The sequence below is a fragment of the Cucurbita pepo genome, chromosome 9 (genome assembly GCF_057944985.1).
Source record: "Cucurbita pepo subsp. pepo isolate OVF chromosome 9, ASM5794498v1, whole genome shotgun sequence".
In the NCBI taxonomy this organism is placed as follows: domain Eukaryota; kingdom Viridiplantae; phylum Streptophyta; class Magnoliopsida; order Cucurbitales; family Cucurbitaceae; genus Cucurbita; species Cucurbita pepo.
In genome coordinates this window covers 11759325-11773893 of record NC_141806.1, presented here as the reverse complement: position 1 = coordinate 11773893, position 14569 = coordinate 11759325, and the positions used below count along the sequence as shown (strand labels likewise).

Sequence of the window (14569 nt, the reverse complement as noted above, 5' to 3'; positions counted from 1 at the left end):
ATCATGGAAAACATACCCCTAGGCTTGGCTTTGTTAGACTAAGCATTGACGCGTCGGACACCACAGAGGGAAAGATTCGGGAAAGATTTGCATGATATCATAGAAAACATAAATATTGTATGTGTACTAACATAACAGAGAATTATCCCGACACGCATGACATACATAAATGCGTGAGGTTCCATGGTTTAAAATCATAGCATATAATACAATTATGAGTCATGGCTTTCATCTTGCATCATCATGTAATCTAAACATGACTTCACATGGCAAGACATAGTATTGCATACATCATTTTGTTCCTATCATGACATAATAGAACATCACATACATACATAATATGACTTCATACATCATCACAAAGCATACATAAATATAGCATAACATTATGACCGCACGTAGGGACTATGGGACTTGCGTCATCATAGACCATACAATTCTTCCAACATAAAGTCACTTGAGCATTCCACCACCACCATACAATACAATTCTTCCAACTTAAAGTCACTTAGAGCACTCCACCACCCCCTCGGTCCTATGGTCTAAGTGAGCCATTGAGTGTGCTGAGAGAGTGTCTCGAGCGACTTTTTTTGAAATGGGTTTTTCAAGGATAGTACCAGGCGAGTGTGTCGGTATTGCGCCCCAACCCGCGTGTTGGAGGTTCCTACATACACCCCCTATCCAGCATGGTATACGTAAATGACATGACACGGGCACGGGAGGGCTAATGCCTCGATAGAACCCAGATGGATGGATGTTTGGGAAGTCCCAATGAGATGATCGACACGCGGGTCCGTTCTCGATGGCATGACCAGCGAATTGTGATGGCCTACGACCCCCCAAGACTCGGGATGACATCAAGACATATTAACCATGTCGATGGAGATAGAGATGACATGTGCATTGAGAGACCTTGGCCCCGAGCAGAGACAAGGTCGAGCCAAATGACTAGGCTTAGTGTAAAGACAAGTCAGTTGTGTCGCAGACGATTGAACATGCATGTGCAGACCGCGTGTGTAGTCGAACAAGCTTAGATTCCGCACAAGCAATGTTCAATTGGCGCACAAGCAATGTTCAATTGGCGCACAAGCAATGTTCAATTGGCGCACAAGCAATGTTCAATTGGCGCACAAGCAATGTTCAATTGGCGCACAAGCAATGTTCAATTGGCGAAGACGAATCTCGATCCATAACATCAGTTTCAAGTTCAAATTTCTACAAAATTATTTCTCTCAATTTTAGTCATGTGTTAGACTTGAACAACAGAGCGTGAGGACTCAAAATCTTCAAAATCTTCCTGTTACCTGAAAATAAAATGAAAATAAATAAAGATAATGTCAAAAGATAATGTCAGAAATGGCCGGTATAGCTCAGTTAGTACAGCAGAGGACTGAAAATACTCGTATTACCGGTTCAAATTTGCTATTGACAATAAGGATAATGTGTAGGAAACGAAATGGCCGGTATAAATCCTCGTATTACCGGTTCAAATTTGCTATTGACAATAAGGATAATGTGTAGGAAAGGAAATGGCTAGTATAGCTCAGTCAGTTCATATCATCCAAATATTGTTTGTGCTCGTGCAACTTACAAAAAAACAAAACAAAAAAAAAACAAAAAAAAAAAAAAAAAAATTATTTTGCTATTACAAAATATAACCTTGAAACTGATTCTTTTTTAGTCGGTTCTTGGAGACAGACCCCGTAAATTTAATGATTGTTTTTTGGTCGGTTCTTGGAGGAGACAGACCCCGTAAATTTAATGATTCTTTTTTGGTCGGTTCTTGGAGACAGACCCCGTAAATTTAATGATTCTTTTTTGGTCGGTTTTTGGAGACAGACCCGTAAATATAATGGTAATATATCTATGCTATGCTATTCAAATATAGCCGACCCAACAATTTGATAACTCAGTTGCCTATGGCAATTAAATTAAGTTTTAACAATTTTTTTATTCCATATTTATTATCATATTTTAATGTCATTTTGATTGATTTAATTTTTATAACATTTTATTAAATAATTTAGATTAAAAAAATTAGAGTTACACTTATATCATATAGTTTTTTAAATAAATATTTTAAAATAAATTATAAACTAAATATCTATATGAAATTAATTAAAATAATAAATCTATTATATATAATTAAATCACATCAATAATTACTGTAAAAGCCATATATTAATCGAAGCCTAAAAGTGGACCGATTTTGTTTTCCCTCTTCCGTCGCTACTGATTCCTCTAGGTTACTCGTACTTCTCAAGATCTGCATCAAATCAATCGCCATGGTAATTTCGATTTCTCTGTCTCTTACCCGTTTCTTGATTCTGAACACTATTCGATTAATTCAAGTTACAGCATTCGAATTTTGATTCTTCGTCTTCATGCCATAATTTGACCTAATTGACGGGATTTCTGTGGCTCGATGTTGGTTTTGATGAGTTTTAGGAGATAAAACTTTGTTTTACTTCCTGTTTGGATGAATTTATGTGTGTTTTTATGTTTTTTTTTTTTTTTTTTTTTTTTTTTATCGTAAATTTGGGTTTTTCTTTTAGTTTGTGCATATGAATGAAATTCAAGTTCCGTGTACTGCATTGCATCTTTTCTCCATTTCTACGGCTTTCTGTCGGATCGGTTTCCTTTTCAATGGTTGGTTTTCTATTTAAGCGGAGAAATTTGGGGCTAGTAGTGTTTCTGACTCTAATTATGATTTATTATTGATCACATTGTTGGATATTTATTGCTTGGAAGTCTTGGTGTGGATTCAATTCTATTGCAGAAATTCAATTCTCTCATTCAAATTTGGCAAAATGAATTGCTGAATTTTCCAAGAACAAGTTCTTCAATGGCTATTAGGTTTATGGCAAACTTCCAATTAATGAACTGATTCCCTTCTGGTAGAAAATAATAATAATAAAAATACCTAACCACAGACGGTACAGGCCAAACTAAAATAGGAGGAATTCTAGTGCTGTATCACATCATTTGCCCCATAAACATCCGACAGGCCATTGAGTTTACTTGGCCTATTTGGATTCATATAGGGGGTGGTTCTTTGTTTAGTTTGAGTTACTGAATTATAAAAATATGTAATTTGTTTGGTATTTGAACCGTATCCCATAGTTTGTTATAAGTTCCAATTGGGCTTGATGAACCATCCTACGGTTTTCTCCTGAAATTGCTAGTGTACTTGTGCTTGTTTGTGGCTTCTGCATATTTTGTATTAGTCTTACAAGGGTTTTCTTCCAACGCTTCCTCATGCAACCTAGTAATTGTCTCAGCCAATGGTCCAAGATAAAGGATTTAGGATCCCACTCACTCGAGACTTCATGTATGGATTTAATTTTTCAGAACTCAAGGACACAGTTGTACAACAAATGTGTTCATATATGGACTTAATAATTGTGTTATTAAATCTGAATCTGTATTATTGAGCTAAGGACAAGTCCTGATGTTGGGATATGTCTCCTAAGCATCATAATAGGTTCCCCAATGTTTTCTAACTTCGTTTGATAGAGAAACTAGCCATCAATGAGTTGAAAAGCCAGATCAACCCTTTGGCATTGATTATCACTGAATAATACAAATTCTTTCGTCAAAAGAGAAGGGATCCCACTATTTTTATGCACCCACCATAGCAAACCAAATTCAGGAAGTTTCTGTTTCGGGGTTTCAAAACCTTCTGCTGCATTCGACCTTACTGAAATTTGACTCTAGAGCTCACCTATTGCACATATGAAAGGAAAGAAACAACAGAATCTTTAATGACAAGTTTAGACCTTTTGGGTGAATCTTATTCAATTTACAACTGGAGTGCCTAGAGTACTTTACAGAAAGTGTTTTTCTTTGGGTGGTATGGTAGATACACAATGATTTTTGCAATAACTCCACTTTTTTGGTCAACTAGAGTTTTTTTCTCCCTTCTCTGTTTTTTTTTTTTTTTTTTTGGGTTAAATCTCCCCTTTCAAGCGAGGAGACTACGAGAAAGAACTCATTATGAGAGCGCATGCAGTAAAGAAGGGTGCTAAATTAATCCCATTTCAATGGGATTATCTGAATCTGCCCCTTGTCTCATTGGCCTTCAGATTTTCTATGATTGGATTTTCTTTACTGAAAGCATCTGTTTCATCAACTACTGGAAAAGATGTCAGATTTCCAGCAGGACTTCACTTATGAGTTTCCTCCAAAGAGAGAACGTACTATTGGAATTGAGTTCAGTTGCCAAAAATTCACTGCACATGGGAAAGTTGTTGCCAACATCTTGCAGATTCTACTTAGAAGTCATGTGTACAGATCAGGATCATGGTGCTTCCTCACCAGTTCGGTATACAGACTTGTATAGCATTCAAATCTGAAATTACTATGGATTGATAGAATGGCTGTAGGTAACTCGGAAAATGACAAGCAACATCAGAGGGCTGGATAATTAGTTAAATGGAAAGCTGACGACCGTATACTGTCTGCTGAACAATAATAGAAAGACACAATTGCTATATCAACTTTAGTCCTTGTCTCAATGAATTTGGACAGTACTTACATTGACTTAGACAATACTTAAATTGAATTGATTTATGGGCATTTATCAGTCCAAATAATGAGATATACATAATTACCATTATTTGTTTCTGATACTTGGACGATACAAAATTACTTAACTTATGGAATTATTGATCTCAATTCTGAGATGTGCACTATTAGCATGAAATGTTTCATGAAGAGAAGAATAATTTGGTTTGATTATGATGTTGTTAAGTTCCCTTTCTTTTGTTTTAGGTTCTACTGCAGCTAGACCCTTTTCTCAATGAACTTACCAGCATGTTTGAGCGTAGTACCGAGAAGGGTTCAGTGTGGGTTACTCTAAAACGATGTATGCATATCAGGTTGTTGATTAGTTTAATGAATCTTTATGATAATCTTTAGGAATCTGATTAGTTTCAAACTATATTGTATCTCTTATTGTTGTAGCGTCACTGAAGTCCAAGGTGCAGAGAAATAAAATGACCACTGCTGGTCAACCTATTGAGTACAGGTGCCTCATCCGTGCAACTGATGGGAAGAAGACAATTTCAACTTCAGTAAGTATTGACTCATCTTGTAGGCTTTTTATTTATTTATTTTTCCTGAATTGAAATCTTTGCTTGGGTATTCAAAGTTTTTGTAGTAAATTCTAAATTTACTCTGGCTGAAAGCTGCTATCCATTGAATTGAAGGATGCTGTGTTTGGACATCGTTTCTTTTTTACTTTATTTATGCTTTACTCTAATTTTGTGTTATTACTCAATACAATCCTGGAGTGGGGCAATTATCAAAAAGATTCTTCTACTCAAGGACGGACACAGTTCACTTGTCAATGCCAATTAACATTTAGTCTATGCCTTTTTTTATGCAATGGCATATATTTTAAAGACACGATCAGTAATGAAGAAATAGTTTTAAAACTTGAATGTATATTCTGGCATTTAGGAAGGGAATAGACTTCATACTAATGCTCCCTCAATTTTTCTTTTACATTCAAGATCGATGTTTATGCCATCTTGCCTTAATACTGAAGATGTAATATACGAATTCGAGTCCCTTCACCCTCTCCCTTCTTTATGAATTAGTTCTTTTTGCTTGAATTTTATTTGTTTCATTCCTTTTGGTAAACAGAAGCATAACCTGTTTTCTTTTTTAAAAAAAAACATCATTCAGTATGTCGCCGTTTCACATTCTTCAAATCTTATTATCTTTATTATTGCTTAATTTTTATTCAACATCGTTTTATTTTAACTTTCTTGAATCTGAAGCATTTGTAACATTTTCTCTTGAACTGGCAAGGTTGGAGCAAAAGACCACCTGAGATTTCAAGCTTCCTATTCAACCATTCTTAAAGCCCACATGACTGCTCTTAAAAAGAGAGAGAGGAAGGACAGGAAGAAGGCACCAGAGGCAGAGAAGGATTCGAAGAAGAAACCCAGGAAAGTATGAGGGGAGGTTCTCTTGCTTTTGTAGGTTTCTCAAACTAGGGTAACTTCCTTTTCTTCGTTACGCTTTTGTTTTCACAATGACTTCGATCCTTTGACCTGATGAGTGTTATGCTTCCCCCTGATTTCTAGGAAAATGCAGAGGAAAGAAGGGGAGAGGTAGAATTTTTGGAATTTCAGGAATTGAAAAACACTTGATTCTGTCATTTGTTTAGCCTTTTCTTTTTCCTTAGAAAATATTTGAAATATACATGTGATTTTGCTGTGGAATTGTCTAGAAGTTGTGCATCTCTCGTCCTTGAAGTTATACTTTGCTTAGATAGTGTAATTGCGAGGTTGAAACGGTCTGTGATTCACTTGGGAACAACTCCCAGTTGTGTGGGAACCAGTTGTTATGATTCTCGACATGATATTGTCTACTTTGAGCATAAACTTTCATGGTTTTGCTTTTAGCTTCTCCAAAAGGCCTCATCCGAATGGAGATATGTTCCTTATTTATAAACCCATGATCAACCCCTTAATTAGCCAATGTGGGACTTCTCTTCCAACAATCCTCAACAATCGTTCTCTCGAACAAAGTATACCTTAGAGACCTCAAACAGCCTCCCCTTACTCGAGGCTCGACTCCTTCTTTAGAGCCCTCGAACAAAGTATATAATTTGTTCGACACTTGAGTCACTTTTGACTATACTTTTGACATTCGAGAATTCTATTGACATGTCTAAGTAAGGGTATGACTCTGATACTATGTTAGGAATCACGACTTTCCACAATGGTACGATATTGTCCACTCTGAAAATAAGCTCTCGTGGTTTTGCTTATGGTTTCCCCAAAAGGCCTAAATGCCTATTCCAATGAAGATGTATTCCTTATTTGTAAATCCATTTGCAAGCAGAAGTGGGACTCTTCAGCTACTGCCATACTTTCAATATACATTCAACATTCTTCTTAAATGATGAATTACTTTTTGGTAAATTCATTACTTTTTGGTACATTCATGGAGAACATAGAATTCCCAACCCTTGCTACAGAAGTTTTGTCAAGGTTTTGGGCTACTTAGAGGCGTAATATTCTTATGTTAACTACCCGAAAGATAAACGTGTTTGAATCATACCCGAACATTTCCTCCCCAGATATTTTGTAGGTTGAATTTAGTTTTACTACCAAAATATTTTATTTGTCTCATTCATGTAAGAATAATGACTGACTATATTTTTTTTCTTAACATGTAAGTGCTGAGTCCCATTCATATGAACAGGTTGAATAATTTTGAAGTGATTTTAAAATGGTCATTCAAAATTATTTTAAAACATAGCCTTTAATCATGAGATAAATACATGATTAGGCATAATTGAAGAATTTTTTTTTCTTTTTTTTTTTCTCTAACACAATTTTTTACACAAATAGTGCCAATATATTGGTTTATAGACTCTCCTAAAATATACATGAACGAGAAATTTTCTAAAAATATGATCTTTAAATAGCTTAATTAGGTATATTTTTTTGTTTATTCATTCAAAATCAACGAAAATAAACGTTAACAATTTTAAAATTACGTACAAACACCCCTAAGAAACTTAGAGTTCATTCAAATAGGAGAGATCAACGAGCCTCTATTCACACTTACACATCATATGCTTGTATGGATACCTGCTCAAAGGGTTTTTGTTGGTTTACGACACAACAAAAACTTTACAACATATTTACGACTATGTCATCCTTGACAACAATGATCATCAACGAGAACTTTTGAGGTGTGAAATTACCATGTTGCTCTTTTCATCTAATGAAACGTTTTAATTTCATCTAAGAATTGAAAAAGAAAGTCGGTTGAACTTAGATTTAATGCTTAGACGACGAACTTAAGATTGAAAATGGCCCAACGTCCGATGACATAAGAGGGTTTCTAAATGCCATGAATACCTAAAAACACGTTTAGAAGGAAGACGACCATAATCAAAGGCGAAAATAACAATGTAAAGCTAAGTATTTCAAAATAACAATACTACAAGTAAAATGTGACCCTAATCAACTCTAGTTAGAGACTTTTGCATTCATTCTCTTGCGATGTTTCACACTTTGAAACCGGATGCAAATACTAGTCAACAAATACACTCGACAATTTAGTATTTTACTGAATTCAACCATATCGGTTTACTTTTTTGGTTTCTTATCAACTTCGGCCAAAGTTTGAATCAAACCAAATCGAACCATTTACACCGTTATCACAGGTCTAACTCCACACATCTTTAAAATGATCGTCACGACTAAATTTCACGTTTTCTTACTAATCTACTTCCAAGCACCCAGAAACATTTCGAGATCAGATAACCAAGAACAGTTTAAAGAGTGGTGAAAAAGTGACCAAGCAGATCCATGTTCTGTTGTATATCATTACACCAAGAACCCATAACATATCTAATTTAGCATTTCAGAAAACAAAGTTGTAAGCAAAAACAAAAAGGTTGGTTTAAAAGCAAATGGAATCAGAATTGTTCATCATCAGAATTTGACTCCTCATATTCCTCATCGTCATATGATAATGATGATGATGATGACGACGACGATGGTGATGATGGTGATGATGCAGGACTCTCTAGCTGACCCTGAGATTCTAAATATTCCATTATGGCGTACCTGTACTTATCAGGATGATCCCACCATGTTGGGGTGTTCAGAATAGCTTTCTCCAGCCAATATTCATCAGGTTTCGGCTTCTTTCGAGTGCGTCTTTTGTAAAACTTTCCCCAACTGTACATTGCGCTCTTCAAGCGGGCACTCTGGTCTGCTCCGAAGAGGTATTTGATGTAATCCTTCACTAATAGAACCAGCTCTTGCCCTTCAATGATGTAAATGTACTGCCCAAACAAACATTCAAACAATAAAACATAAGTGAAGCTTTGTAACTTAACTTGTAAGTACACAACCCACAATTCAAATGTTCCTAAGATTTCCCCACAACTAAGATATTACTAATGTATCCAAACATGATTTTCCTCGAGAATATTTTCGCTTCATGAAGGGCCCCGAAGTCTAGCCTAGGCTTGATCCAAGCTCAACCCAAATCCAAGGTTTGAGCCATGAGCTTGCTATTTAAGGTTGAGTCTAGCCCATTCCGGGGCAAACAGTGCGTTAGGCCTATTGGACGTGGACTTGGACTGAGTTTGAACCTTCAATTTTTAGTGTCGAGCTGGCCGAATGATGAGGGTGAAGAATATAACCCTGCATCCACGGAAAGCTACAACACTCAAGCCAAGTCTAAAAAGGCCAATAGTTTGTTGTACAAAATCTTTTTCCTTTAAGAGCTATGGAAGAAGATATAGCAATTTCTCTAGCTTGACTAAGAAGAGAGGACAAAAAAACTGCTGGGAGAACAAATAGGCGTGAGGAAGAGGGAGGGGGGGGGGGGGGGGGGCTACGAGCCCTCTCCCGTTGCTGTTCCCGGATCACCCATCCAGCGGTTACTAATCTAGTATACGTATAGTATGCCTCCTTCGGTGAAGTTGTAGCTACACATCTAGAGCTTAGCTAAAAAAATGATCATTACCACTAAAACAAGGCCAATGGTCGCCAGAACTACATGCATTGTTTCTTCCAGAATTCCTAAAATGCTAGGACCCTCAGATTCACTGGAGCTATCCCCCCCACTGCTGCCACCGCCACCGCCACCACCTGGAGGTGTTCTTCCACCATCTCCACCATCATAGAAGTCTTTGTTTTCAATTTGCTGTCGCAATATATCTTCTACTGATCGTCCCTTCTTAAAATTTTCAACAACTTTGTCAAAAGCTTTCCATGGAGAAGCCTGCTAGAAACAAGGTACCATTACTATCTAGATTTGCAGATACCTCTTAAATAAATAGCAAATTATCAAACTCCAAAGTTGAGATTTACTCATTTGAAAAAAAGAAAAAAAGAAAAAAACACTCCAAATCCTCCATCCACAATGTTTAAGATGTTCTACCTTGCTTGCAAAACTAGCTGCAATTCTGACACTCGAGTTTTTTCTTCGATATCACAAAAATCAAGAGCATAAAATCAAAAGTATGATCAGAACTTACTGCAATAGCTGACGTTTTCAAAGTTAACGCATTGGTGAATACACTAAAACACTTGTCAGTAACAAAACATAAATTACAACATTAAGCTTTCCAGTCAGTTCTGTTTCGTTACCGACAAGTGTACTAATCCATCAACCATTGCTTCATGGAAGACAAAATGACACACAAGATTTGCAAGAAGCACATATTGTAGCACATATTGTACGATCTAGTTAGAGACAATTTTTGTTCCACTAGTTAGAGAAGAGAGCTAGGCAAAGTATTACCGGCAGAAAAAAGCATCAAAGAACAGAATTTACAAATAGTAAAAGAAAAAATTGAAAAATAGACAGCAATGACAACAAAGTAAGAGATGTTCTTACCCCATCACCACTGTCCTTTCCCTTGCTACCAAACAAGGAAGCAATTGGGGTATACCGATGTTTTAATCCAACCCTCCGATGATCATACTTCAATACTGGTAGACCTTTCTTTAAATAAGATGCATTGGCACTTGGATTCACAAAAGCACTTCGTGTCTGACTAGCAAGGAACGATGGATACATCGACTTAGAAACAAGACATATTGATTTATTGGGACAGAGAGAATTCTGTGTCGCAGTTATCTGCATCATGCTACTCATCCTTTGATAAACACCTCAATTGATCATATGCCACACTCCAACACCCTGACATCAAAGCTCCAACATCATGTAAGAAGCATAAAAATCTCAATGTTTGTTCAATCATTATTCTACCCAATTCATATCTAAACCTTAATTACCCTTCTCTTCAATCCATCCACCATACAATTTCCTACACTGGCCGCGGAAACCTCTCAATATGAAATATAAAGCTTTATTCCAACAGATTTGTACTAATATTACACAAAAAGAACGACGAATTCTGAGTTATGCCCTCTTATCCTCTCCCATAAACATTCCAGCATACATTTTTCTACACAAGCCGCGTACATAAACTAAGCGCGCAAACCTCTCAATATGAAATCTACAGCCTTTTTCCAGCAAAATTGTACTTATATTACACAAAAAGAGGGATTAATTCTGGTTATGTCCTCTTATCCTCTCCCATAAGACATTCCAGCATAGATTTTCGTATACTAGCCGCGTACAGAAACTAAGCAGAGAAGGCGCGCGGCGCAAACCCCTCAATATGAAACCTAAAGCTTTTCTCCAACAGATGAACTTAAATAGTACACAGAAAGAGGGAAGAATTCAGAGTTATGCGCTCTTATCCTCTCCATGTTTCGTTCTCTCAATCACATCAATTGGTTCGTATTGAAAGGAGAGAAAGAAGGAAGTTTACCTAATGCTGCCGGCCAAAAGTCCCCAGTAGAATCCTTTGAGTGTTCATAGCGGGTTGGAAATGGAAGGAGTCTGAGGCGAAGAAACTATAGGATTTGGGAATTGAGAGACGGAGAGGGAGAGGGAGGTGGAGAGTGAAAGAGAAGGAAGCAGAAGCAGAAGCAGAAGCAGACGCAGCAATGGAGGATATGGCGGAGAGTCTCAGAAGCTGCCGCCTGCCGATGGATTGATTGAGAGAGAGGAGATGGGCTTTGCCTTTTGGTTATCTATCACGCCTAATTGGGCCACCAACCCACACCTCCCTCGGCTCGCTCGGCACGCGCCCAACACGTGACCTAACTCAGCTGCAGCTCAAAAAATGGCTCGACTTCGACTCGTGTGGCGGCTTGTTCGGCTTGGCTTTGCGGCACGCTTCAACTCAACTTGACAGCTCGGCTTCTCGACTTAGACTCAACTTAACAACTCGGCTTCTCCGACTCAACTTGACAGCTCGGAAATCCTACAAGATCCATTCGTTCTTTTTTCTCTAACAAATGGTCAGAACTTCATCTGGGTTCGAATTCTATTGAGAGGTTCACTATAGATTAGAAACTGTCGACTTAGACTCAACTTAACAGCTCGGCTTCTCCGACTCAACTTGAGCTCGGGAATCCTACAAGATCCATTCATTCTTTTTTTTTTTTTTTTTTCTGACAGATGGTCAGAACTTCATATAGGTTCGAATCCTATTGAGAGGTTCACTAGAGATCAGAAACTTTCGACTTAGACTCAACTTAACAGCTCGACTTCTCCGACTCAACTTGACAGCTCGGGAATCCTACAAGATCCATTCATTCTTTTGTTTTCTGATAGATGGTCAGAACTTCATATGCATTCGAATCCTATTAAGAGGTTCACTAGAGATTAGAAACTTTCGACTTAAACTCAACTTAACAGCTCGGCTTCTTTGACTCAACTTGACAGCTCGGAAATCCTACAAGATCCATTCGTTCTTTTTTCTCTGACAAATGGTCAGAACTTCATACGGGTTCGAATCCTATTAAGAGGTTCACTATAGATTAGAAACTGTCGACTTAAACTCAACTTAACAGCTCGGTTTCCTCGACTCAACCCCAACAATAAAGTGAATTACTGAGTATTTCATAGCCACGACTACCCTTATATTTTTCAAGTAAAGGTAAAACTCCCATGCGGATGACAGTGAACATTGCTGGAAAGGCCATCGAAGTTCGAATAGGGCATGATAGGGCAGTAGAAAGCATTCAATTTCAATCGGTAGTTCATAGGTATTTTAATACAATTGTTTTATATTTAAAACTAGGTTAGGTTTAATTTCTTATTTTGAATTAAGTACGTAAATCCATAGCTTTATTATAAAAGTATTTATTATGAACTTAAGCACACGTGATTAAAGAAAGCATGGAGTGACGTCACTAATTAGGTTAAGAAAATTAAGGACGTTACACTAAACCATTCTTCTATTTACATCTTTGTGACAGGAAACCTTCGGGTTCATCGTGCCGACATTTCAGGTTCACCACAGGAGGAAGTATCGTCGATCCTCCTCTACCGACGTTGAAAAAGACCATATTTTATTTTTTAAAAATGGCAGCTTGGTTTGAGTTGGACTAGCTTTTTGAACATCAAAATAGGCCACTAAAGTTGACGGACTCCTTTGGCTGCTCATTTGGTATATAATGTGTGCAAGTTTTAGGCATCTCTTTAGCCAATTCCTCCATCACCATAGCATTGGTTGCTATCCATGTTGAACAGATATGGTATGCTATTTAAACTTTATATGCTTCTCTCTCACTTCTCTCTCCTTTTGAATTTGATTCACATGCATACATATTCATTTTACGAGGAGCCTGTGTTCCTATGAACGAAACATTCTTTATAAGGAGGTAGAAAACTCTCCCTATCAGACGCGTTTTAAATTTTTTTGAGAGAAATCTCAAAGAGGACAATATCCAATAGCGATGCGTTTGGGCTTTTACTAATAGTATTAGAGTTAGACACCAGACAATGTGCTAGTGAGGAAGCTGAGCCCCGAAGGGGGTGGACACGAGGCAGTGTGCTAGTAAGGGCGCTGGACCCTAGACCCTGAAGGGAGGTGGATTGACATTGTTAGGATCGCACAACAACGCACACGCTCGATCTAGATGAACTCAAAGAACAGGATAGAGAAAATTGCAAGGAGAACTCTAGTTAAAAGGATTTTTTTTATTGATGACGGTATGTACAACAAAAAGTACCGAGAATAGAAAGTACATCTTAAAGTACGAGATATATATATATATATATAGTTCAATTTACTATATATAACTTTACCAGATTTAACCATCTACTATATATAGCTATTTACTATATATAACTTTTCTCGATTTAACAATCTACTATATATAGCTATTTACCATATATAGCTTTACCGGATATAGCTTTACCAAATATAGCTTTATCGGATATAACCGTTGACCAAGCTATAAATAAACATCAGGCTCCATAACCTAACAGACATCGATTGGAGAAGAGAACGAGTGCCAGCGAGGATGCTACGCCCCGAAGAAAAGTGGATTGTGAGATCTCACATCGGTTTGGGAGGAGAACGAAACATTTTTTTTTATAAGGGTGTGGAAACCTCTCCTTAAAAAACGCGTTTTAAAACCTTGAGTGGAAGCCTAAGAAAGAAATAGTTAGGAGAAGACAATATTTGCTAGTGATGGGTTTGGGGTGTTACATGAGATCTCTGCCCTCACTGTGGACAACTCTAGTTAGATGCTATATTTTACGACTAGCCCAATATAAATTTTGTTAAATTACAAATTTAGTTTCTAGGGTTTCTAGAAAGTTAGAATTTAGTTTTTACGATTTTCTATATATAATCTACTAAAACTCGACCTAATAAGCTATAACTTTCATCTTCTGTTATAGCATTTATTATAGTTAAAAAAATTCTATAAAATGTCCGGACTTTTAAAAATATGGGCGGTCACAATGTACGAAAAACGCTATAAAAAGTCTACGATAGCATTTTTTGTAAGCTATCGTATCCATTATTTCTTATAGTGTCCACTGAAAAGTCGTTGGAGTGAAGACTCATAAGGTTTTATCAAATTATAACGTCAAAAATTCTAATTTTTAAAACCATAAAGATTAAATTATGTGAGATCCCACGTCGGTTAAAAAGGGGAACTAATCATTCTTTATAACGGTGCGGAAACCTCTCCCTGACAACGTATTT

The 14569-nt window shown here is 37.0% G+C and overlaps 2 protein-coding genes across 2 annotated transcripts; one reads left to right on the top strand and one right to left on the bottom strand.

Annotated features, from left to right (window-relative positions):
- The first annotated feature begins 2173 nt into the window (after window positions 1-2173).
- LOC111801433 (signal recognition particle 14 kDa protein) lies at window positions 2174-6233 on the top strand. Its single transcript, XM_023685431.2, has 4 exons — window positions 2174-2288; window positions 4774-4867; window positions 4966-5075; window positions 5818-6233. Exons 1-4 carry the CDS (start codon window positions 2286-2288, stop codon window positions 5965-5967), a joined length of 357 nt encoding a protein of 118 aa, XP_023541199.1. The 5' UTR covers window positions 2174-2285; the 3' UTR covers window positions 5968-6233.
- Window positions 6234-8286: 2053 nt separating this feature from the next.
- On the bottom strand, window positions 8287-11575 carry LOC111802398 (uncharacterized). Its single transcript, XM_023686746.2, has 4 exons — window positions 11330-11575; window positions 10387-10692; window positions 9511-9768; window positions 8287-8821 (listed from the first exon to the last, which is right to left on the bottom strand). The coding sequence occupies exons 2-4, from the start codon at window positions 10645-10647 to the stop codon at window positions 8450-8452; spliced, it is 891 nt and encodes a 296-aa protein (XP_023542514.1). The 5' UTR covers window positions 10648-10692; window positions 11330-11575; the 3' UTR covers window positions 8287-8449.
- Window positions 11576-14569: the final 2994 nt, after the last annotated feature.

Excerpts from the sequence above, each read along its gene's own strand:
- LOC111802398 (XM_023686746.2), bottom strand. The coding sequence starts at position 10,647 with ATGAGTAGCATGATGCAGATAACTGCGACACAGAATTCTCTCTGTCCC. Across the intron at positions 9,769-10,386 it reads GAAAGGACAGTGGTGATGGG|GCTTCTCCATGGAAAGCTTT; the intron begins GTAAGAACATCT and ends TGTTTCTAGCAG. Across the intron at positions 8,822-9,510 it reads CCATTGGCCTTGTTTTAGTG|TACATTTACATCATTGAAGG; the intron begins GTAATGATCATT and ends TTGTTTGGGCAG.
- LOC111801433 (XM_023685431.2), top strand. Across the intron at positions 4,868-4,965 it reads GTGGGTTACTCTAAAACGAT|CGTCACTGAAGTCCAAGGTG; the intron begins GTATGCATATCA and ends TTATTGTTGTAG. Across the intron at positions 5,076-5,817 it reads AGAAGACAATTTCAACTTCA|GTTGGAGCAAAAGACCACCT; the intron begins GTAAGTATTGAC and ends TGAACTGGCAAG.